This window comes from Myxine glutinosa, chromosome 2 (assembly GCF_964187855.1).
Source record: "Myxine glutinosa chromosome 2, kmMyxGlut1.1, whole genome shotgun sequence".
Taxonomy (NCBI): Eukaryota; Metazoa; Chordata; class Myxini; order Myxiniformes; family Myxinidae; genus Myxine; species Myxine glutinosa.
Window position 1 is genome coordinate 244,500,495 of NC_136262.1, and position 26,258 is coordinate 244,526,752.

The 26,258-nt window shown below is 48.0% G+C and overlaps 1 protein-coding gene across 1 annotated transcript in view; it reads left to right on the top strand.

The window, feature by feature from the left end:
- The first annotated feature begins 5,901 nt into the window (after positions 1-5,901).
- The window catches only part of KNDC1 (kinase non-catalytic C-lobe domain containing 1), a 1,149,158-nt gene continuing 1,128,801 nt past the window's right edge, over positions 5,902-26,258 (top strand). Inside the window, exon 1 of the mRNA XM_078772411.1 lies at positions 5,902-6,133. Within this exon, the coding sequence (XP_078628537.1) occupies positions 6,038-6,133 (96 nt within the window). The 5' untranslated portion in view covers positions 5,902-6,037. The remainder of the gene's footprint in view (positions 6,134-26,258) is intronic.

Sequence of the window (26,258 nt, forward strand, 5' to 3'; positions counted from 1 at the left end):
CACCGACCGGAAGGAAAGTTATAACTAACAGGACTCGCGTCGGCCAGACATAAGACAAGGGGATTAACCCCCCCTTGATAAGGGGAGAGGCCGACCGTCCGAGATCCGCAACAATATATACATATATATATAATATATATATATATATTGTTGCGAATATGGAAATTTGGCCTCCATATCCGCTTGTAAATATTCCCCTATTTTTCTCCAATACTCCCCAACTTTCCCCAATCCCCCATTCCCTAGTCCCATTGCATGTAAATAACAATCAGTAGAGCCGACCTTCCCCTTATTCCCCCATTAAATGTCGTGCCCAGGTCCACCGCACCACACGTAGACAACTTTCGGACATCTTCCTAGTTATTCTTAATCTATGTCAGTTAAGGCCTCGTTTCCATTAATTATGACTCTTCGTTGCACCAGAATGTGATTATATGGCATCAGTAGTGAGTTTAGGACCTTTCCCATACCTCCTCCCATCTTCTTCCCCAAACAACAACAATAACAACAACTACAACAACAATTACAACAACAACAGAGGAGATGGCGGCGGAGCGGGGGAGGATGCGTCCTCACACCGGCTCGATTAGCTCCAGACCATGCGCTCCACGGGGTTACCCCGAAGGGGCTGGCTGTCAGCTCCTCGTCAGGGGCGGAGCCAGTAACCCCCCCCGCACGCACCCAATGAGAGGCAACGTGCCGATTCCACGAGGCGGAGCTAACGAGCCGAGGGCGTGTCACTCCCCGCCGGATATACGCAGCCGCTTGCCGGACGTGACGTCAGATTCGCCCCCAGCTGGAGAAAGACGGACCTGCGAGCGCTGAAACAGATGCGCCTGAGTTTGGAGAGGCCTGAGAAAGAACGTCACCTCTGAGCGCTGAGACGAGACCTCCCCGCATCTCTGGACCGAACCGTGTACCCTGCTTTGAGCCAAGAGTGCACCTTGAGCCATCGCTATCTGCCTTTCCTAGCCATCAATCCCCGTGTGAGCCAGTTTTTGTCCTGTTTCTCTGTGGTCTGTCGGGAATAATATAAGGTTGTGTCTAAGTGCCTGTCTTCCTATGATGTACCTCTCGTCCCTGTAATCTGACCTTCCGCACGAATATAACCTCCTCCGGAGGTCTTGAGAACTGAACCCCTGGTGTCGTATTGTGTCATTATAACCCAGCCGGGTGTCTTCTTTTTCCTTCATTGGTCTAGCATAGCGCGATTAGTCAACCCCGGGTGCAATCGGGGTAACTTGTACGGATACGGCGGCCATCCCGCTCGGCCCACCATACCATCAAAGTCGTATCTGTAACAATTGGTGTCGGGAGTGAGATTCGAGGCCCGACCAAATTTTGAAAAAAAAAAAAAAAAAACGAATAGAGGAAAAAAAAAATTTGGTCAAAATTTGGAGCGGCCGAAATTTGTTTTGTTTTACGAAACTCGAATTTTGCAAGTCGCGCTATGGCGGATCAAGACGGCTGGGGTCCGGTAGGGGAGAGTGAAGCAGGGTCGGTCCAGGACCAAAATGAGGGACAGGAGGAGAGCGAAGCAGTGAGGGCGGCAGGTTCGCAAAATAGCGCCGTCACGCACGAAGAAGCGGGCGCGCAAAATGGCGCCTCGCTGGTCACCGCGCCCGCGACCGTGGCAGCGCCCCTGGTGGATTCGAACCTTTTCCTCCTGCAAATGAGGGCCCTTATGGAACAAATGGTGGGAATGAGGGCTGATAGTGAGCAAATGAGGGCTGATAGTGAGCAAATGAGGGCTGATAGTGAGCGGTTGGGAAACCAAATGGGGGTAATGAGGGACGAAGCGAGGGGTACCAGTGAGAAGTTAGACAATAATTTTGAGGAGTTAGACAAGAAAATTGAGAAGTTAGACAATAATTTTGAGGAGTTAGACAACGGGATAAAAGAAGTAAAGAATGGGTTAACGGGGGTAGAAAACAGAATGGCCGCTCAAGAGAATCAGATAGAGGGAGTGAAACATGGGTTAACGGGGGTAGAAAACAGAATGGCCGCTCAAGAGAATCAAATGGAAGGGATGCAAAAAGGGTTAGAGGGGTTAGAAAACAGTATGGAAGGCAAATTGAGGGACATGAGGGACCAAGCGGAAAGGGAAGTTAAACAAATGGAGCAGCAGATAGAGGGGGTCAGAATGGGGGTAGAAACCAAACTGGATGCTCACAGGGAGGAAATGGAGCAGATGAGGGTGGCATCTGGGCAGGAGATGCAAGTGATGGGAGAGGAGATCAGAAGAGGAGTGAGTGAGGAGGTCGGAGGAGTGCGCGAGGAGGTGAGGCACTGTAAGGAGCACATGGAGAAGGAGGTGAGAAAGGGGACTGTAAAGTTACAGGGGGGCATAGAGGTCCTGACGCAGGAGGTGGAACAGCTGACGGAGGGACAAAAAGAACTAACGGAGCAGGTTCAAAGGAACACTGCGGTATTAGGAGGGTTAAAAGTGACACAGAAAGAACTAAAAGATGACTTGGTAGCGACGAAGAGGGAATGTCAGATGGTACGTGAGGGACTGACAACGAGGCTGGACGAGGTGATAGAGGTAATGGAGACGAAGGACCGGCAGGTGAGGACGCACATGGAAACGGTCAAGGTAGCCTTGGAGGACGAGCTAGAGGAGACGTACCGGGGAATAAAAGAGGTGAAGCAGAAACTAGAAGAAGTGGAAGAAGGGATGAGCGAAATTAAGAAGCGACGGAGAGGGGATAAGAAAGAGATAAAAGAGGAGATAAAAGAATTGGTCCAAAGTCTGTGTTTGGATCGTGATGATGTGCTCATTAACCGGATGAGGGATTCGCAGGTGATGGAGGAGAAGCGAAGAGGAAGAGGACCCGGTGTAAGTGGTGACCAATATGGTCGTGCGTATGATGCGCCAGGGGATTTAATAAGCTTGGGGGTCGAGATAGACCCGGGTGTTCGTGAGAGGCCGTTGGTGAAGTGTGCGACTGGTCTGGTGTGCGAAAGAGGAGGTGTGCAAGAAAGTCCGACTCTGGGGTGTGTGAGGAAAAAGTGCGTGCCAAGGAGTGAGGGTGCTGGCGAGAGTGAGTCGGTCGTAGCGCGTGTGCGAGGGGGCACATGGAAGCGCGGTGTGGTGAGTGTTACAGAGGGTGTGACGGGAGAGTGTGCGCAGGAGTGTGCGCGAGAAAGGTGTGTGACGGACAGGTGCATGAGGAAAGAGTGCGCTGTCAGAAGTAAGGAAGAGTGTCCACCTGTGGTGAGTGTTACAGAGGGTGTCACGCAAGAGTGTGCGCGAGAAAGGTGTGTGACGGACAGGTGCATGAGGAAAGAGTGCGCTGTCAAGAGTAAGGGTGAGTGCGCTGTCAGGAATGGAGGTGAAAGTAGTGAGAGTGACATGGAGCGTGAGTTAGTTGTGACAGGTGAGCGAGGATGTACACCTGGGATGGAAGGATGCACACCTGGAATGGTAGAGCGTGAGTGGGAATGCACGCTGGAGTTGGTGGTGAGGCACGTGGTTGGGTGTGCGAATGAGAGCACACCTGTGATTGTCACAGAGGAGGTGACTGAGGAGGGGGCGCGAAGAGGTGTATTGGTGAGGTGTGCGAGCGACGAATGTGTGCCAAAGTGTTCGGTGGTCAGGTGTGTGACCAAGGCTGTGAGTGGAATGAGTGTACCTGGGTGTGTAAGGAAAGGTACGAGGAGCATGGGCACGGCTGGATGTGTGAGCAAGGAACGGGCTGCGGGGTGTAAGCGTCCAGGTGAAGCATCGACGTTAGACGGGGTAGAGTTTAGAACGACTTATAGCCGAATCGGGCCCTCGGTGCGTGCCGGGCCTCGCTTTGAACGGCCGCGTCCAGGCTCCACTAGGCGGAGCGGGCGGCCCGATAGAAAGGGTCGTCATGGCGACCACCTTTTGTTGAGGCATTCCGGCAGGTCGAGATCGGGACATTGGATGGCTCCACGCCGAGGTGATGCGTGGGATCTCGGCCCGGGTAAGCCCCCGTCCCTCCACCGAGTGCCGGACGCATCCAGCCGCTGGCACAAAACAACCAGCATCCATTGCTTGGCTTTACGAAGCCGGGCTTTGGACAGGGATTGGCGCACCGAGAGGTATTAGTGAGTAGACTGGGTGATGAGGTTAGTGTTTTGGACCCAAAATTAGAGAAAAACAAAATTTGATGATTGGCAAGGGATTGGCAGTAGTGATTGGCAGATGATGGGCAGTGATTGGCAAATTTTTAATTTGTTGAAATTTGATGTGCAAAATTGGTAGTGAGAGACCCCCGATGTGGTGGGATGGCATCCCTGCCACCCTTCCCATGGGGGGGCAAAGGAGCAATAGTTTATGGGGTGTATGGCAGTGAAAACTAGCCCGGGGGGGTTAGGATATTGTGTGTAGGGATCTAGCGAAGATGACCTTAGGTAACGTTAAGGTTAGTTAGTGACTGATACCTGTAGTGGGGACGCAGGTAGATTAGTGTGGATTATAATGACGAGGGAGCGCAATAGTTAAAGGGACGACTGGGAAGCGCAAGTTTCAGAAGGGAGTAGTTAGCTGAGATGATGCCGTGTGTGTGAGAATTGAACAGGTGTGATTGCACAGGTGTGCAACTGGACAGGTGTGTGGAGCAGTGTATGAGTAGTGAGTGTGTGGATCAGCGCGAATGCGCTTGGGGAGAGAAGGGTGCAGGTGGCACCAGGTGTGAGAGCACAGGTGTGCAGGTACAGGTGTGTGGAGAGAGTTGGAGTGAGTGGTACGGAGTGGTGTGCATGGTGCGAAGGTGTGGATGGGGGAAGAGTGGACCCCTTTCACGAGCACCCGGGGCGGGTAGTGTAAGTGTTAGGTAGAGGGTGCAGGTAAATTGTGGTTGGATATTGGCATTTGTGGTGCGGTTGCAGAATGGTGTTGTGAATGGGTGCATTAGTGTTGTGGAAATGGCTGGGCGTGTAGCCTGTTAGTGTGTGTAGTTGGTTGGGCACTCCACCACTGTGAGGATGTCGGCCAGGTGAGGCCGCAGGTGGGCTCTGGGAGCCGGTAGTTGTGAGTGGGTGCCTGAGGATCCCGGGTGTGGATCGGGCAGCCCAGTGCCAGAGAGGGCACGGAGTGGGGAGAGAGCCAGAGGGCCTTCCCCAGGTAGTTAGGTTAGGGTGAGGAGCAGGTAAGCTCGGAGGCAACTGCAGTGGTGGAGGTGTGCAGGTGGGTAGACCCACTGGGAGAGGTACACGCCGCAGCCCAGAAATTGTGCGAGGGCACCGGGAGATGAATCGGGGGAGTGAGACCCCAAATTGAAGAGCACCACAGTTTGGCCAATGGGAATTGGTTTTTAGAACCCATAGTGTAAGAGGGCCAATGGTTTGGCCGGAGAAAGCCCCCGGGTAGTGTAAAGTTGTTAAAGTCATTTAGGAAATAGTTAGGATTGATGAACCTGTCGCACCATACGCAGCCACTTACCTGTGGTGATGATGATGACTCCACACCTGTGTTTTCTTTGTTTTGTTGCAGGAGATGAATTGCTGTTGGATTTGTGAGACGCATCACGACGTGGATGAGACATTGGGGTGATTCCATTTCTCCCTCCCTAGGAGGGACTGATGATGAATTGGTGATGGCAAATTATGATGTTGAGTTGGAGATGGCAAATTTTGATGAGAGTTGAAAATGGCAAATTTGATTGGTTAGGAGGGAGAGAAGACGAATTTGGTATATGGGAGGAACGGGGAAGACAGTAGGGATGTTTGTTGATTTGTAAAGTAGATGTTTATGGGTAGTGTTGTGTTTTGTGGATACAGTAAGGGGTAAGGGAGGGGCCATGTAGGTTACCTGGTGGGGGGGGGGGGGCGTACGATAGGAACGTACCTGTCTCACCTGGTTCCCATGTGCCCCCAGTGTGCATTACCTTATATTGCGTGCACTTTTGCGCCCTTACCACCTTACTCACTTGTTTCTTCTTTTGTCTCCCACCTCCGAGGATCTGGCTTTGGGGTAGAGAGAGAGGAGAGAGAGGTGCTGGCTACGCAGTTGTGGGCCTGCACTTTCGCTGTTGGCTGCCTGGATCGATACACCATATGGACCGCAATGTTTGTGGCCACCCACAATGGACCGCAGCTCTTTTGCGGCCAAGCACCACCCGTGGAAGGACCTATGGGTCAACGTGGCACCTATGCCATAAAGGTGAACCACTGTTAACTAACACCAAGTGCACCACAAGAAGAGCAAGAGACACCTGCAGGGTTAGGGGTTGTCGAATTTATTTTTATTCCAATGAACAATGGTGACTGCACCGATTGGTGGTGGGGTGGTGCTTTTGATGCTCGGGAAGGGTGCTCTGCACGTTATTAAAGGCCGTCGGCCACAGAGCACTCGTGGGTTGGTGTATCGATGCTGGCAAGCGCGCTCTCTCTATGCATAACATCTGCATGTGTTCCTCCAAAAACAGGTCCTGGATCGTAGTGTAGATATCAGCGTAATCTTGTAAATAATGCTCCCTACCGGCTGTATGTTTAGTTTGAGGATTCTTTCCGGATTCGGTTATCCTGTGGGTGTGTTTCTGTGAGGAGAAGGGTGCAACGTCGCAGGGGGACATATTTACTCATTTGTGAATATCTGTAAAACTGTCGCACTCAGGGTAGAGTTAATAGTAGAGGGAACTACATTGCGTGCCACACTAAAGTAGGTAAAAATTTATCGGGTCGGGACGCCCCGAGGGTAGAGAAGGGTGCAATGTTGCGAATATGGAATTTGGCCTCCATATCCGCTTGTAAATATTCCCCTATTTTCTCCAATACTCCCCAACTTTCCCCAATCCCCCATTCCCTAGTCCCATTGCATGTAAATAACAATCAGTAGAGCCGACCTTCCCCTTATTCCCCCATTAAATGTCGTGCCCAGGTCCACCGCACCACACGTAGACAACTTTCGGACATCTTCCTAGTTATTCTTAATCTATGTCAGTTAAGGCCTCGTTTCCATTAATTATGACTCTTCGTTGCACCAGAATGTGATTATATGGCATCAGTAGTGAGTTTAGGACCTTTCCCATACCTCCTCCCATCTTCTTCCCCAAACAACAACAATAACAACAACTACAACAACAATTACAACAACAACAGAGGAGATGGCGGCGGAGCGGGGGAGGATGCGTCCTCACACCGGCTCGATTAGCTCCAGACCATGCGCTCCACGGGGTTACCCCGAAGGGGCTGGCTGTCAGCTCCTCGTCAGGGGCGGAGCCAGTAACCCCCCCCGCACGCACCCAATGAGAGGCAACGTGCCGATTCCACGAGGCGGAGCTAACGAGCCGAGGGCGTGTCACTCCCCGCCGGATATACGCAGCCGCTTGCCGGACGTGACGTCAGATTCGCCCCCAGCTGGAGAAAGACGGACCTGCGAGCGCTGAAACAGATGCGCCTGAGTTTGGAGAGGCCTGAGAAAGAACGTCACCTCTGAGCGCTGAGACGAGACCTCCCCGCATCTCTGGACCGAACCGTGTACCCTGCTTTGAGCCAAGAGTGCACCTTGAGCCATCGCTATCTGCCTTTCCTAGCCATCAATCCCCGTGTGAGCCAGTTTTTGTCCTGTTTCTCTGTGGTCTGTCGGGAATAATATAAGGTTGTGTCTAAGTGCCTGTCTTCCTATGATGTACCTCTCGTCCCTGTAATCTGACCTTCCGCACGAATATAACCTCCTCCGGAGGTCTTGAGAACTGAACCCCTGGTGTCGTATTGTGTCATTATAACCCAGCCGGGTGTCTTCTTTTTCCTTCATTGGTCTAGCATAGCGCGATTAGTCAACCCCGGGTGCAATCGGGGTAACTTGTACGGATACGGCGGCCATCCCGCTCGGCCCACCATACCATCAAAGTCGTATCTGTAACAATATATATATATATATATATATATATATATATATATATATATATATATATATCTATACATATATATATATATATCTATATATATATATATATATATATATATATATATATATATATCTATATATATCTATATATATATCTATATATATATATATATATCTATATATATCTATATATATATCTATATATATATATATATATATATATATATATATATATATATATATATATATATATATATATATATATATATACATACATACATACATACATACATACATACATACATACATATACATACATACATACATACATACATACATACATATATATATATATATATATATATATATATATATATATATATATATATATATATAACACAGTTTGTGTGTGTGTGTGTGTGTGTGTAATGTTACCGATAGACTCCTAAACGGAGAGGCTTACGTGCTTGATATTTGGCATAGACATGCCCATTGAGCCTGGGACGAACATGGCCGAACTCAAAATATTTGACGATCCATATTTTTTATTCATATTTACCTCAGCGCATTTCAGCGCACGGATTCAACGGAATCAGAGCAGGTGGGCGCTGATTCGCTCGGAGCGATCACGTGATGACGCTATGAACGCTATGACGCTATGAAAAAAAAAATTGCGATGACGCTATGAAACGCTATGACGCTATGAAACGCTATGAACGATATGACGCCATGACGCTATGAAAAAAAAAATCGCTATGACGCTATGAAAGCTATGAAGCTATGAACGCTATGACGCTATGAAAAAAAAAATCGCTATGACACTATGAAACGCTATGACGCTATGAACGATATGACGCTATGACGCCATGAAAAAAAAAATCGCTATGACGCTATGATGCTATGAACGCTATGACGCTATGAACGCTATGACGCTATGAAAAAAAAAATCGCTATGACGCTATGAAACGCTATGACGCTATGAACGCTGACGCTATGAAAAAAAAAATCGCTATGACGCTATGAAACGCTATAACGCTATGAAAAAAAAAAATGCTCGCTTTACCAAGGGGCTCGCTCTCCCCCCGTTCCCCTCCCCTCCCCCGCCCGGCAATGCCGGGTACTTTTGCTAGTCTATATATATATATATACATATTGTTACAGACGCGGTTTTGATGTTATTTTACCGAGCGGTTGGTATTACCGCGTCCGAACAGTTACTCCCCGATTAGAACCCGATTCCACCCGACGTTGACCAGATCGCACCGCAGATATTCAATCGGGAAACCTCTAAAGCGACCGAAAGAGAATGAAAAGAGAAGAAGACAGAGTACGGAGGAAGAACAGATTTATTATACACACACAAGCAATGGATGGAAGAAGCAGTCACACAGCGAATCGTTAACTTACACTATTCATTTTACTTAACCCCAAGACAACGAGTAGGACAGAAGACGTTCACACTTACTCGGGGGATATTGCAGGCAGGTAGGGCTTGAGGTGGATTGCTGGAGAGGGAGGAGGGTCGGAGGCAGCAGCTCTCAATTCCTCGCGGTTTTTGGCGGGAAAACCCTTCGTCGCGTATCCGCTGCCGATGCTTTAGACATCACGCGCTGGCTCAGGCACACCTGCTCCTCCCCTTCTGGTGGAGCCGTCTCCCTCCTTACAGCGCGTCTCTCCAAAGCTGGTTTCCTTTCCGAGTACCTCTCCTCTTTGGCTTGGAGCGTTTCGCATCTCACCGCTTCTCTTGGTGTCGCCTCTTCGCTCATCTCCCAGGTCATCTGGTGAAGCAGTCCCTTACAGTCGCTTTTATCACCTCGGGCGGAATCAAGCCGCCGGCTGCGAGGGCACGCCTACCGGGTCGCTCACCGCGGTGCTGATTGGCCATGCGACCCTCTGGCTCACTCCTCCCCTCTATGACGAGGTGGAGACACGCCTTTCTTCTCCGAGATTAGCACATGGGCAATGGCGGCTTGCGGGATTGAACACAACTCGCACCCTTTTGAAAGGAACTTTGGAGAGCGGAGATGTTTGGGGAAATTGCAAGGGCCTACGCTTATTTTGTTTGATACAATGCAAAGTCAATCTAGTGGGAAACACATATTTAGCCTACATGGAATAAGGAAATACACTATTTAAAAAGATATATCGTGACCTGCGTGTAAGTTTCATGGAATTAACTAGGAGGACGGCTGCGACCATTATTTACATTACGAGGGTGTTTACACATAACAAAACCATACTTTTTTTACATTCGTTACACTTCCTCCAAAATTGTTACACTTCTTAAAAACCGTTACACTTCTCAAATTCGTTACCCACTTCTCAAAACCGTTACACTGCACCCTCCTTTCTTCAGGCCCGTCCTCGGGCCTACTAAACTTTACCTTAGTGTGACACGTAGGTGTAATTCCCTCTACAATTAACCTGACCCTGAGTGTGACAATCTTAAAACACAAATAAGTATGTCCCCCTATTGCATTGCACCCTGTCTAACAGACTCAAGCCCACAGCTAACCGAATTATGGAATTATTCTCAAACTATACATTTACGGTGGGGAGCATTATTTACAATGACGTGATTTCTTATTTACAACGCAACCCAGGACCTGTGTTTTTTTGTTTCTTTTTAGGGAACAAGAAAAAGAAATTCCTGTTGGGAGGGAGGAGACAGCACGCATTGCATCGATGCACCAGTACCAATACCACCGAAGCACCCAAAAGCACCAAAAGCACCACAAAGCACCAAAAGCACCAAAAGCACCACTCGGTGCGCAGTCACCATGGTTCATAATAAACACAACAAAACAACTGGTGGTGGTCTTCTCTTTCTCTGCTGGGCCGATGTTCTTCCCGACGTCTTCTGGCTTCATGCGGCCTACTTGGAAATATAAAAAAGCACAACTTGTGTTCGTTTTTTATTTAGGGCCTCAGGGGCCAACTAAGGGTGGTCCACCTGTTTGGCATAGGTGCCACCTTACCGAGGTCCGCAAGCAAGATTCCCTGGCCACCATGGCCGGTCTCCAACAGAGGTGCCCTGCCCCAGAACCTGGGGTCCATCAAGTGGTACTTGGCCGCAGAACAGCGGTCCATAAAGTGGTACATCAACGCAATGCATGCTGGTTCTGGGAATCTCGGGCGCACAATGGCCACCTCACGCACGCTCCCCTCGGCACCCAATGGCGCACAGGTCCTCAAGTGGGAGACAAAAGGGGGGAAGACAACTGAGCGAGGGGTAAGGTCACAAGGGTACACGTCAATAAGGCAATGCAAGGCGAAATGCGTACGGAGGGCGAAGTGAGAAAGCTCGTCCCTACCGTACGTCACCCCCCTGTCACCTACACTACCCTTGCCCTTACCCCATATTTACAAAATCTACCCATTTACAAATTCGTCACTACTGTCACGTCTTCCCCATATTTCTCCTATACCAAATTCGTCTCCACAATCCCTCTACTTCAAAATTTGCCATCACCAAATTCATCATCAATCCTCATAAGGAGGCAGAGATGGAATTACGCACAATGTCACACCCACGTCATGATGCGTCTCACAATCCAAAACATTTGCATCAAAAATAATTAAACATGGCATGGTGCGGAGTACCTGTCACCTCAGGTGAGTGGATGCAGATGGTGCGAGGAGATCCTTCATCCTATCTATTCTCTAAATTACTTTAATACACTTTACACTACCCGGGGTCTTTCCCTGCCAATCCATTGGCCAACTTACACTATGGGTTCTAAAAACCAATTCCCATTGACCAAACTGTGGTGCTTCTCGATTTGGGGTCTCACTCCCCCGATTCATCTCCCGGTGCCCTCGCACAATTTCTGGGCTGCGACGTGTAGCTCTCCCAGCAGGTCTACCCACCTGCACACCTCCACCACTGCAGTTGCCACCCGAGCTTACCTAGCTCCTCACCCTAACCTAACTAACTGGGGAAGGCCCTCTCCTGGCTCTGTCACCCCTTGGTGCCCTCTGGCACTGGGCTACCCGGGTCCGTCCTCCGGATCCTCGGGCCCCATCCACAACTACCGGCTCCCAGAGCCCACCTGCGGCCTCACCTGGCCGACATCCTCACAGTGGTGGAGTGCCCAAACCAACTACACACACTAACAGGCTACACGCCCAGCCATTTCCACAACACTAATGCACCCATCCAAAGACCATTCTTTCACCCGCACCACCGATGCCAATATCCAACCACAATTTACCTGTACCCTCTACCTAACACTTACACTACCCGCCCCGGGTATCCGTGATGGGGGTCCACTCTTCCCCCATTCACACCTCCGCACCATCCACTCCACTCCACAATTTCCACCATACTCACTCCACGACCATCCATTCCAATACTCCATACCATTTATTCCATACACCTGTCCTTCATTCACCTGTCGTTGCACACCTGTGCAATCCTACCTGGTGCCACCTGCACCCTCCTCCTCTTCCTGGACCAGTTGGTCAACACAACACACATCATCATCACTCACTCATACACTGCTCCACACACCTGTTCAGTTGCACACCTGTGCAATCACACCTGTTCAATCACACCTGTTCAATCCTCACACACGGCATCATCTCAGCTAACTACTCCCCTCTGAAACTTGCGCTTCCCAGTCGTCCCTTTAAACTATTGCGCTCCCACGTCATTATCATCCACACTAAACTACCTGCGTCCCCACTACAGGTATCAGTCAATAACTAAACTTAACGTTACCTAATGTCATCTTCGCTAGATCCCTATCAATATAACCTAACCCACCCGGGCTAGTTTTCACTGCCATACACCCCATAATCTATTGCGCATTTGCCCCCACTCTGTGAGGGATGATGGATTTGCCATCCCACCACATCGGGGGTCTCTCACTATAAATTTTGTTCGTCCAAATTCAATAAATCAACAATTTGCCATTTACTGCTAATCACCATACCATCATCAAATTTTCCTTTTTTTTTTTTTTTCTAATTTCGGGGCCAAAACACTATCCTCATCACCTGTCTACTTATTACATCCTCTCGGTGCGCCAATTCACGTCTACAGCCCGGCTTCGTACAGCCGAGCAATGAACGCGGGTTCTTTGGTGCCGGCGGCTGGATGCGTCTGGCACTCGGTGCAGGGACGGGGGCTTACCCGTGCCGAGATCCCACGCACCACCTCGGCGTGGAGCCATCCAATGTCCCGATCTCGACCTGCCGGCACGTCTCAATAGAAAGTGGTCGCCATGACGACCCTTCCTATCGGGCTGCCCGCTCCGCCTAGTGGAGCCCGGACGCGGCCGTTCCAAGCGAGGCACAGCGTGGATCGCGTACGGCGGTTCTTTCGAAACCGCCGTGGTTCGGATCCCCGCTGGTCCTCGCGGCACGCGAAGCTGCCCGACGCGCACCGAGGGCCCGATTCGGCTATAAGTCGTTCTAACCTCTAACCCGGTTACCGTCGATGCCTCACCTGGATGCTTACAAGCATACGCTACCCCTTTCTTGCTCATACATCCAACCGTTCCCATGCTCCTCGTACCTTTCCTTACACACCCAGGTACACTCATTCCACTCCCAGCCTTGGTCACACACCTGACCACCGAACACCTTGGCACACATTCGTCGCTCGCACACCTCACCAACACACCTCTTCGTGCCCCTTCCTCGGTCACCTCCTCTGTGACAACCACAGGTGTGCTCTCACCCGCACACCCAACCACGTGCCTCACGACCAACTCAAGTGTGCATTCCCACACACGCTCTACCATTCCAGGTGTGCATCCTTCCATTCCAGGTGTACATCCTCGCTCACCTGTCATAACCAACTCACGCTCCGTTTCACTCTCACTACTCTCACCACCACTCTTGACAACGCACTCACCCTTCCTCTCGACAGCGCACTCTTTCCTCATGCACCTGTCCGTTACACACCTTTCTCGCGCATCCTCTCGCGCACACTCTTTCGTTACATCCTCCGTAACACTCGCCACACCGCGCTTCCATGTGCTCCCTCGCACACGCGCTACGACCGACTCACTCTTGACAACACACTCACTCCTTGGCGTGCACTTTTTCCTCACACACCCCATGGTCGGACATTCTCGCACACCTCTTTTTTCGCACACCCGACCTGTCACACACTTCACCAACGGCCTCTCACGAACACCCGGATCCAAACCAATCCCCAAGCCGACTGAAGCTTTCCTCACATCATGTACATTGCCACTCACCTCCGTACCTCGTCTCCGCACCTCCTTTGCCACCTGCAAACTCTTTATTTGGTTAGTGAGCATCACACTATGAGTTGAGCACCGACCTTGTACCAATTCCATTACCTCCTCCTGGATTTCTCTCTTAGTTTCTGTCCGTCTCTTCTTAATTTCACTCACCTCTTCTTCCACTTCCTCTAATTTTTGTTTAACCTCTTTTATTTCTCGGTGCGTCTCCTCAAGTTCGTCCTCTAAGGCTACCGTGACCGTCTCTATGTGCATCCTCACCTGCCGGTCCTTTGTCTCCATGGTCTCTGTCACCTCGTCCACCCTCATTGTCAGTTCCTCACGTACCATCTGACATTGCCTCTGTGTCGCTATTAAGTCTTCCTTGATGTCTCTTTGTGTCGCTTTTAACCCTCCTAGTACCGCAGTGTTCTTTTGAACCTGCACCACTAGTTCTTTTTGTCCCTCCGTCAGTTGTTCCACCTCCTCCGTCAGATCTTCTATTCCCCCTTGTAACCTAGCCGTATTATTTCTCACCTCTTTCTCCATACGCTTCTCACCTCGCTTTACCTCCTCGCGTAGCCCCGAGACCTCCTCACCCACACCTCGTCGTATCTCCTCCTTCATCTCCTCCATCTCCTTTGTAGATGCCACCCTCATCTGTCCCAATTCATCCCTCTGAGCATCCAATTTGGTTTCTACCCCGATTCTTACCTCCTCTATCTGCTCTCCCATTTGTTTAATTTCTCGGGCGGATTGCTCCCCTATCTCCCGCAATTTGCCTTCCATCCTGTTTTCTAACCCCTCTAACCCCTTTTTCATCCCTTCCATTTGATTCTCTTGAGCGGCCATTCTGTTTTCTACCCCCGTTAACCCATTCTTTACCTCTTTTATCCCATTGTCTAACCCCTCACCGGTACCCCTCGCTTCGTCCCTCATTACCCCCATTTGGCCCTCCAATCGCTCACCCTGAGCATCCATCCGGTTCCCCATTACCCCCATTTGGCCCCCTATCCTGTTTTCCATCCCTTTGAAATTATCGTCTGTTTTTACCATAAAGGCCATCATCTGTTTCATAAACAGGTCCAAATTCATTGGCATCTCTGGCTCGGCTGCCGGGACCACGGCCGCGGCTAAATTTGGTGCCGCTACACCCACGTGCGCGAGGACGCCATTTTGTGCACCTGATACCCCCTCAACCACATTGCCAATGTTCTCCTCCTCCCTTTCCTCCACATACATTTCCCCGAGGTCCTGGGTCGATCCCACCCTGTCTATCTCTCCCACCGACATCCGATCGCCTTGATTGTCCATGGCGCGATCTCAAAATTCGGGTTTTGCTTTAAAACACAAATTTCCAGCAGCTCCAAATTTTGACCAAATTTTTTTCTAGATGTTTTTTTTAAAAATTTGGTTCGGGCCTCGAATCTCACTCCCCGACACCAATTGTTATTGATAACACAATTGGTGTTCCAAAATTTGGGCCTAACAAATTTAGTCCCAGGTCCGAATCCAACTCCTGACAACCAATTGTTACAGACGCGGTTTTGATGTTATTTTACCGAGCGGTTGGTATTACCGCGTCCGAACAGTTACTCCCCGATTAGAACCCGATTCCACCCGACGTTGACCAGATCGCACCGCAGATATTCAATCGGGAAAACTCTAAAGCGACCGAAAGAGAATGAAAAGAGAAGAAGACAGAGTACGGAGGAAGAACAGATTTATTATACACACACAAGCAATGGATGGAAGAAGCAGTCACACAGCGAATCGTTAACTTACACTATTCATTTTACTTAACCCCAAGACAACGAGTAGGACAGACGACGTTCACACTTACTCGGGGGATATTGCAGGCAGGTAGGGCTTGAGGTGGATTGCTGGAGAGGGAGGAGGGTCGGAGACAGCAGCTCTCAATTCCTCGCGGTTTTTGGCGGGAAAACCCTTCGTCGCGTATCCGCTGCCGATGCTTTAGACGTCACGCGCTGGCTCGGGCACACCTGCTCCTCCCCTTCTGGTGGAGCCGTCTCCCTCCTTTCAGCGCGTCTCTCCAAAGCTGGTTTCCTTTCCGAGTACCTCTCCTCTTTGGCTTGGAGCGTTTCGCATCTCACCGCTCCTCTTGGTGTCGCCTCTTCGCTCATCTCCCAGGTCATCTGGTGAAGCAGTCCCTTACAGTCGCTTTTATCACCTCGGGCGGAATCAAGCCGCCGGCTGCGAGGGCACGCCTACCGGGTCGCTCACCGCGGTGCTGATTGGCCATGCGACCCTCTGGCTCACTCCTCCCCTCTATGACGAGGTGGAGACACGCCTTTCTTCTCCGAGATTAGCACATGGGCAATGGCGGCTTGCGGGATTGAACACAACTCGCACCCTTTTGAAAGGAACTTTGGAGAGCGGAGATGTTTGGGGAAATTGCAAGGGCCTACGCTTATTTTGTTTGATACAATGCAAAGTCAATCTAGTGGGAAACACATATTTAGCCTACATGGAATAAGGAAATACACTATTTAAAAAGATATATCGTGACCTGCGTGTAAGTTTCATGGAATTAACTAGGAGGACGGCTGCGACCATTATTTACATTACGAGGGTGTTTACACATAACAAAACCATACTTTTTTTACATTCGTTACACTTCCTCCAAAATTGTTACACTTCTTAAAAACCGTTACACTTCTCAAATTCGTTACCCACTTCTCAAAACCGTTACAATATATATATACATATATATACAGACTTGGCATTTAATATGGAATATTATTTTTGTGGGGGTGAACTTACTTTTCAAGATGACTTAGAACCAAAAGTTCATTGGAATTATGTTGAAATTATTCTAGATTTTGTTAATGTGACCTTTAAAATAAACAAAAACCACATTTGACATTTCGAAGCAAATAAATTGATCCTTGAAAGTGATGTTAACTGATATCGAACTCAATTCACGGACAGTACTGTGTTAAACCTCTGTACGTTTTCCAGAAGTATCTCTTTATTTTGCACATTAGCCAAACAAATTTTCAACAAAAATAAAAGCTAAATTATGACTGGGATTACGGACAGTAAAATTACAGTTCATTACTTCGTGTAACCCCCATGAGCATTCAGGAGAGCACGTACACGTCGAGGCATGCTGATCACGAGATTTGCCAAGGTTTGGACAGGAATCGCTTGCCATGCAGTGACAATAGTCTGCTGCAATTCATGCACAGAGGTCGGCTGCTGCTCCAAGTTGTCGATTTGACGCGTTAATTCTGCCCACAAGTTCTCTATCAGATTCATATCCGGGGACATGGCAGGCCACTTCATATGCTCTACACCACGTTCAGCAAGAAAGTGTTGGATCATGCGAGCATGATGAGGCCGTGCATTGTCATCTTGGAAGACAAAGTTTCCTCGAAAGGCTGCACGAGCAAATGGAAGCAATGTTTCTTCCAAAATGAACCTGTACTTGAACTGGTTCAGGTTTCCATTCAGAACAACCAGGTCAGTTTTGCCCCCTGCATAAAAAGCAGCCCAAACGGTCACCCCACCACCTCCAGCTTGGACTCTTGGCACTATACAATCTTCGTTGTGGGCTTCATGCACTTGTCTGCACACTCGGACGCGGCCATCTTGACGATAGACCAGAAATCTAGACTCGTCACTGAAGGTCACGTGATTCCAGTGTCCTGGCTGCCATTGACGGTGCTCTCTGGCCCACTGCAATCGGCGCTGGCTGTGTTGTCTGGTCAGGCGTGGCTTTCTCAGGGGACGCCTGGCACGATAGCCTGCTTGAACCAGTCGTTGGTTGACTAGCCTTCTGGATACAGGCACATTTGTCAGTTGCTGCCACTCAGCCCTAAGCCGATTAGCTGACTTGGTACGGCCATTGCAGACTAACCGGTGCAGCTGGCGATCATCTCTCCTTGTGGTTCTACATGGACGTCCTGGCCTCGGTATTGGAGTAGGGACACCCCTTTGAGGATTTCGTTTCAGGATCTTTGACACCTGACCTTGAGTGATGCCATACTGCCGAGCAATAGCACGCCGTTTCATGCCAGAATTTCGTAAAGCCACCACTCCACGACAAACAGCATTGTCAAGTTGACGGACCACCTCCAGAGGAAGCGGCAATAACTTTTGTAGACGTGCAGCAGTTGTTTTCCACTAATACAGAACGCAACAACCCTTATATACCCGTTTGTGAAGCCAATCGTCAAATGTACCTGTCCTTACATTTTGTCACGCCACCTGTGATATAATCCTGTTATTGACTTCTTGCTGCGAAAGACAATCAGTGACATGGTTCTTTCAACAAAGACATCACCGAAGGGTAAAATAAACTCACCAGATTGATATACTGAGTTCAGAAAGTAAACCCAAGTCAAGAAAAAAAAAAAATTCCATATTAAATGCCAAGTCTGTATATATATATATATATATATATATATATATATATATATATATATATATATATATATATATATATATATATATATATATACATATACACACACACACACACACACACACACACACACACACACACACGCACACACACACAGAGACACACACACACACACACACACACACACACACACACACACACACACACACACATTCAGTGCCTTCAGGAAATATTCACACCGCATGACTTTTTTACATTTTGTTGTGTTACACCTTGAATTTAAAACGGATTAAATCGAGATTTTGATTTTGTCACTGATCTACACAAATACCCCATAATGTCAAAGTGGAAACATTTTTTTTAGAAAAAATTTACCAAATTAAAAATAAAATGCAGAAATATATAATTTGCTTAAGTATTCAACCCCCTGAGTCAATACTTTGTAGAAGCGCTTTTGGCAGCGATTACAGCTTTTTTTTTTTTTTTTTGTGTATACTGAATCGAGGCTCGTGAAAGAGCTAACATTTACTTCACAAACAAATCAACCAGACAAACAAAATATATAAAAAGAGGGAGCGGAAAACAAGATGGGGAGATAAGGGGAAGCACACAAACACAACATTTGAGAGCAGGGAGATGTGTGGAAGGGAGAGGGCTTGGGGGGAGGAGGCGTGGGAAGGGGTGGGGGGGGGGGAGGGAGAAGAATAAAACACAAGGACACCAAGGACTTCCAGGACAGAAGTTGGTATTTCAAAAAAGTGGAATTGGGGTGAAATTAGCGGGGGTAGAAAAGATCAAGGTTTTGGATGGGGGAAGATAAGAGATGGTGGTGAACAGCTGTTTTAAAGACCTGGAGGGTGGAGTGGGATTGAAGAGAGTGAGGGAGTTTGTTCCAGAGGCGGGAGAAAAGAGGAATGAAGGAGTGAAGGTGAGCAGAGAGTCTTGATTTTGGCAGTTTGACCATAAGAGGGTTGCAGGCAGATCTTGTGCGACCTGTAGGAATATTTGCAGGACAGAGCCCAGAGAGAGCTGGGGGGGCAAGGCCAGAGAGGAGTCGGTAGAAGACGGAAAGACCACCAACCTGCCTGCGGTGAGTGAGTGAGAGGCCCTTGGAGTTAGCTTCATCGCGGGAGATTCCAATGATTCTGAATGCTTTGGTTTCAACAGCGTGAAGACGAGCTAGGTGTGAGGCAGGAGCACCAGCCCAGAGGGGAGAGCAGTATTCCAATGAGTCTTCGAGTTGAGTTGGGTATTGAGTTGAGTTGGGTATCGATTGAGTCTTCGAGTCTTCTTGGGTATGTCTGTATCAGCTTTGCACATCTGGATTTGAGGAGTTTCTCCCATTCTTCCTTGCAGATTTACTCAAGCTCTGTCAAGTTGGATGGGGAGTGTCAGTGAACAGCGATCTTTAAGTCTTTCCACAGATTCTCAATGAAATTCAAGTCTGGCCTTTGGCTGGGCCACTGCAGGACTTTCACATTCTTGTTCTGAAGCCATTCCAGTGTTGCATTTTAACTGTATGCTTGGGGTCATTGTCCTTAATAATGCTTGGGGATGTAAATCTTCACCAGAGTCGAAGGTCTTTTGCACTCTGAAGCAGGTTCTCCTAAAAAAATTGCCCGTATTTGGCGCTATTCATTGTTCCTTACAAGGAATCGAATCGAACAATCCTTACAAGTCAGATTCTGCAGTCAGATTCTGCAGTCCCATTATTCTGCAGTTCCTGCTGCTGAAAAGCATCCCCATAGCATGATACTGCCACTACCATGCTTTTTTGCAGCTTCTTTTACACCACATTATTTAACACATTACATTAGTTCTTCATGCCTGTAGCATGAGCCCTTTATGATGTCACTAAAAACAATAGGATTCCTGTTTGGAATGATTTTCAGTTTTGTTTGATTGCCAGGCAGGCAGAAAGAGTAAAAATATTATATCACTCTCTCTGCGCATGTGCGATCGGGACAAATTCAGAGCCGAGGTACTGCTAAACTACAGGTATGTTTTTCCGATTTGTGTTAAAAATATAACATTCAATTGAAATTAAGTTGTTCCTCGATCATAAACTGACGTTTGTAGACAGACAAAGTGAACCAACTACTTAACCCCGCTTGTCGTTTTGCTCGCGTGGGGTAATTAAACCACGACATAAATTTCCAAAGAATCTTGCTCATATATGGTGAATAAATTGTTGCCTCGCACACAATAAAACGTTTTAATCGCAATTTTAAATGTATTAGCATTCGTGGGCCACCCGTCTATATTCAGGCTACTGCTTCCCAACTATGTTGTGAAGTAAGCAGACAGAACAACCAGTTTATAGATGACCAGGCACAAAAGATGAATGGCTCAGGTAAAGGTTGTTAGAAGGGTGGGTGTGGATGGTTAATGGGGATAGAAAATATCATGGGTACACGATTATAAGACAGAAAATGTGGTGTGCCATGAAAATAATTATTTTCAATTCTCAATCGTTTCATGCATTTGATTTTTACTTGCAACAAATACAGTTGGCATTGACACATCCAATAGGGAATGAGAGGTGGAGGATCCAAGGGTTCTGCACAGATCCATTGATCTGTGCAGATAGAGCTGTGGATCTAATGGGGAAAAGATGGGGGAGGGTGGTTGGTCATCTTCCTCGTTCCAGGACAAAAACGTGAGCACAATGATACCTTTGTTTCACAATGACACCTTAATTTAAAAAAAAAACACGTTCACACGTTTTCATCAAAAGGATAAAGTTCGCAACGTGCATTTGTAGCTTAACACCTATATCAATGACCATTAAATTATTTTGCAGGATTTTAAGAGATGCGGACGTTCTCCTTATCTGCCTGCCACACCATTATCTATATATGTATATGCCTTTCTTTCACTTTTGCAAAATCGCAAACCTGCTTCTGTTTAGTGTTTTACAAAATGTGTCTCATAATAGATGGGGAAGGGGGAGGTATATATATGTATATATACATATGTAGAAAAAACATATATATACACATATATATATATATATATATATATATATATATATATATATGTATATATATATATATATATATATATATATATATATATATATATATATATATATATACAATATATATATAATATGTATATATACATATATATACCTCCCCCTTCCCCATCTATATAAAGCAGTAAAGTATGTTTGTTTGTCCTCTTATAACTCGAGAACTACTCATCGCAGAGAAAAACCAAAGGCATATTCGGAATCAGTACGTCTCAGAGCAACTACAGCACACCTTAAATTTTTTTTAAACTTCGGGTTTTAAAATTAGCGTATTAGCGCAGAAGCGCTAGCAGAAGAGGGAGGGAATCGAAGGGAGGGAGCGCAGCGCTCCCTCTAGCGCTTCGCAGCGCCAGCGCTTCTGTTAGCGTAATTAGCGTATTTCGGAACGTTAATTTTTCAACTTCATTATTCGGAATCAGTACGTCCCAGAGAAACTTCGTAATGTTAATTTTTCAACTTCATCCGATTGACATGGGACCAATGGCATGTGACAGAGAGTGAAACATACATGCTACATTTATTTGACGACAATGAGTTCCAACTTCCGGGTTCGTGCCGCCAACCCTGTTAGGCGCCTCTTGCGGCACACAGGGAATTACCAGTGAACTGGTACTCAATTTGCCGACCTCGGTAGGATGACAGGCTGAGTCAACCCCCCTGGTGTTAAGGGGGAGGAGGAGGGGGAGGGGGGAGGAGGAGGGGAGGGGGAAGGGGGAGGGGGGGAGGGGGAAGGGAGGGGGAGGGGAGGTGAAGGGGGGAGGGGGAAGGGGGAGGGGGGAGGGGCCCTTCTTCCCCCGGGCACCCCCCACACCCCTCCCCTCCCCCCTTCCCCTCCCCCCTGCCCCTCCCCTCCTCTTCCCCCTCCCCTCCTCCCTCCTCCCCCCCCTCCCCCCCTCCCCCCATTCCCCCTCCCCCCTCCTCCTCCCCCCCCCCTCCCTCCTCCCCCTCCCCCCCTCCCCCCCCCGTTCCCCTCCCCTCCTCTTCCCCCTCCCCTCCTCCTCCCCCGCCCGGCAATGCCGGGTACTTCTGCTAGTACATATATATATATATATACATATATATATATTATATATATACATATATATACATATATACATATATATACATATATACATATATATACACATATACATATATACATATATATACATGTATATATATATATATATATATATATATATATATATATATATATATATATACATACAGTATATATATATATGTATATATATATATATATGTATATATATATATATATTACATATATATATATATATATATATTGTTGTGATATGAGAATGGTTTTTTTTTGTTGTTGTTGTAGTGTAAATTGTTGTAAAATATCGCCCTCCTTACTCCAGTGTTGTATAAAGGTCAAAATGGCGTTCCCGTAGTTAGTTCCATAAAGCATACATGAAGGACACCATAATATCCCTGTTCAGTAGTTTATTTCCTTATTCTGTGTATTAGGTTAAGGCTTTGTCTTCCATTAAGATGACACTCCATTGCACCAAGTGAAGTAAGATAGATCCCCTTTCATTCCCATTCCCAAACCTCCATTTCCAACTGCGTCATTGCCAAGCCTCAATTGCCAGCTACATCCCCTCCAAGCCTCCATTGCCAACTGCACTGGGCAGTTTGCCAGGTTTGCTACAGCTGTGGGTTGTTGATTTCGCCCCAAAACCACCATTAAGCATGTGCTCAGCTCGGGGAAGAAGGGCGTGCCCACCCATCGTCATCAAGGGTGGAGTCAGAGGGCCTGTGCCCACCAATCAGGGCCGAAGCGAGCTCACCAAGGGGCGTGTCCTGAAGGCCGGCGGCTTGATCGCCTGAGGCGCTATAAAAGGGAGACGTGCAAAGAGAAGTGGTTGGACCAAGCGAGAGACGTGAAAAGAAAGGCGCGTCAGAACGTTGGTTGGTGGTTGGTGACGGAAAGAGAGTTGGTTACTCAAGAGAGTGGGAGAAGTAAAGAGAAGTGAGGTGGAGTGGGGCGGAGTGAAGCCAAGAAAGACAGCAAGCCTTGTGAGGGTTGAGTTGAGGAGGAGCACAAAAAGGGACACCAAGAGTTTGCGTCGACGCCACCGAGGTTTTCCCGCCAAGAACGCGAGGAGTCGGAGCTGTCACCTCCAGCCCTGCCGTTTGCACGGACCTGACCCTTCCTCCCCCTCCAGCCATGCACCTCCTGCCATTCCTATCATCACCCCCCCCGTGTAAGTGTGTTCGTAGTCTGTCTTTTGTCTTGTCCCTGGGTATAAGTAAGCTTCGATAAGTTAATATTTGCACTGTGTCTCTGAGTTCTTCTGTAAATTATTTTATTATCCTTCCTTCTTCCTTGGTTATTTTTGTGTGTAAATAATAAATCCTGTTACTCTTCTGTACGTCTTCTTCTTCTTCCTCTTTACATTCGGTCGCTTTAGAGGTTTCCAAATTGAATACCTGTGGCGCGATTTCCGGCCAACGTCCAGGAATCGGGTTAGTAGGGGTAACTGTTCGGCCGCGGCGCCATACCGCTCGGCAAAACACCATCTTATCCGCGGTCCTTAACAATATATATATATATATATATATATATATATATACATATATATATATATATATATATATATTGTTACGGATCTCTCCGTCGGCCTTTCCCCCTAAAGAAGGGGGGATTAATCCCCTTGTCCGCGACTGACCGACGTGAGTCCTGGGGGTCCCAACGCTCCTTCCGGTCGGAGAGCAGCCAGGGTATTTGGTCTACAAAAAGTCCCAAGGACCTGAGTGCCACTCCTGACCGTGAAGCAGGGGAGGGACTCCCGCTCGAACCCCGGTTTTAGATGGACTAGTTGCCGAGCGGTTTTTAGCAACCCGAAGTTCGAGCCATTAACAGTACTAAACCCGATCCTAAACGTTGGCCCAAATCATGCCACAGGTATTAAATGAAGGAAATCACTAAAGCGATCCGAATGTGAAGAAGAAGACAAAGGTAGGAAGAACAAATATAATTTATTACTATTATTTACAAGACCAAAAATAACCAAGGAGAAGGAAAGATAATAAAAAGAATTTACAGAAGAAGAAGACAATGCAATTATTACCTTATATTATACAGTCTTACTTAACCCAGGACAGAACAAAGACAGACTATGAGCACACTCACACGGGGGGATGATGGCAGGAACGAATGCTGGAGGTGGATAGCTGGAGGGAGAGGAAGGTCCACGGGAACTGGGTCACGGTCGGGCGCGGGAGCGGCAGCTCCGTTCCTCCGCGGCCACGGTCGGCACCGCCGTCAACGCCCAAGCTGCGGTCCGTGCGAGCTGCCGCGGTACGAGCTCCGCCGGTTCAAGCTGTTGTTGCTGTTCGAGCTCCGCTGGTGGAGTCAAAGCTGCCTGGTGGAGCCAATGCTGCCTGGTGGAGTCAAAGCAGCGTGGTACTGCTTGTGGTACTGCCTCTGAACTCATCTGCCGCATCTCTCTCTCCCTCTCTCCCAAAGGCTTCCGCGCGCGCTTTTATTGCCACTGGGGCGATCAAGCCGCCGGCCTCCAGGACACGCCCATCGGCGAGCTCGCCTCGGCCCTGATTGGCCGCGAGGGCCCACCGATCCCGCCCCCAGAGGAGGCGTTGGCAAGGCCACGCCTTGTTCCTGGCGCTGGGCTGACTCCTCCCACCTTCCGCTCCGAGATGACCTCGTGCTCAATGGAGTCTTGCAGCGAAAAACACGGTCCCAAAGCAGCAGCGGCGAATGCAGAAAACCGCCCAATTGCAGTTGGCAATTGATGACAAAGGGGGAATGTGAAGGGAATCTACCTTATTTGAATTCGGTGCAATGGAGTGTTAATTAATGGAAGACAAAGCCTTAATCTAATACACATAAAAAGGAGATAACTACTGAACAAGGAAGAAATCTATGATTTGCTACGTGATTGTATATGGAATAACTACGGGCACGACCTTTGACCTTTATACACCAAATGGAGGAAGGAGGGTGATATTTTACAACGATCATCATTACACTTACAACCATAATAAAAAAACACAATTCTCAAATCCACAACAATACTATATATATATATATATATATATATATATATATATATGTAAACAACAACAACAACATGCATTTTAAGGCCATTTTCCCTGCTAGAGCGGGGGTTAGCCTTGCGGTCCCCATGACAATGTTCTCCGTTTTGCCCTATTTTCTGCATCTCCCCTCGTTAACCCCCCTTGCCCGCATTTCTTCTTCCACCATCTTTAGCCAAGTCTTTCTCGGTCTTCCCCGTCCTCTACTTCCTTCTACATTCATTTCCATCACTCTTCTCAACCAGTCACTTTCATCCTTCCTCAACACATGACCAAACCATCTCAACCTGTTCCTCTGCACAGCATCAATCACAGGCTCTATTCCCATCATCTTTTGCAATTCATCATTTGTCTTCCTCTCTCTCAACGATACTCCGCACATCTACCGAACCATTCGCATTTCCACCTTTTCCAGCCTTCGTTGCTACTCTATGTTCATTACCCATGTCTCGCTCCCATAAATCATAACACTTCTCACACATGCAGCATACACTTTTCCCTTCAGCTTCAACGACACTCCCCTCCTCATCAGCACGCCACTCAGTTCCCGAAACTTCTTCCATGCACATCTCACTCGAGCAACCGTTGCCGAGTCTGATCCACCTTCTCCATTCAGCATGTCTCCGAGGTAGCAAAATGTTTTCACACCTTCCAGCTTCATGCCGTCTCCAAGATCCAACTCAACATTTCCTCCATCTGCACTCTGCAGCTCCCTCTGTGCACACCTTATATTTGAATGTAGCTGCCACACTGGTT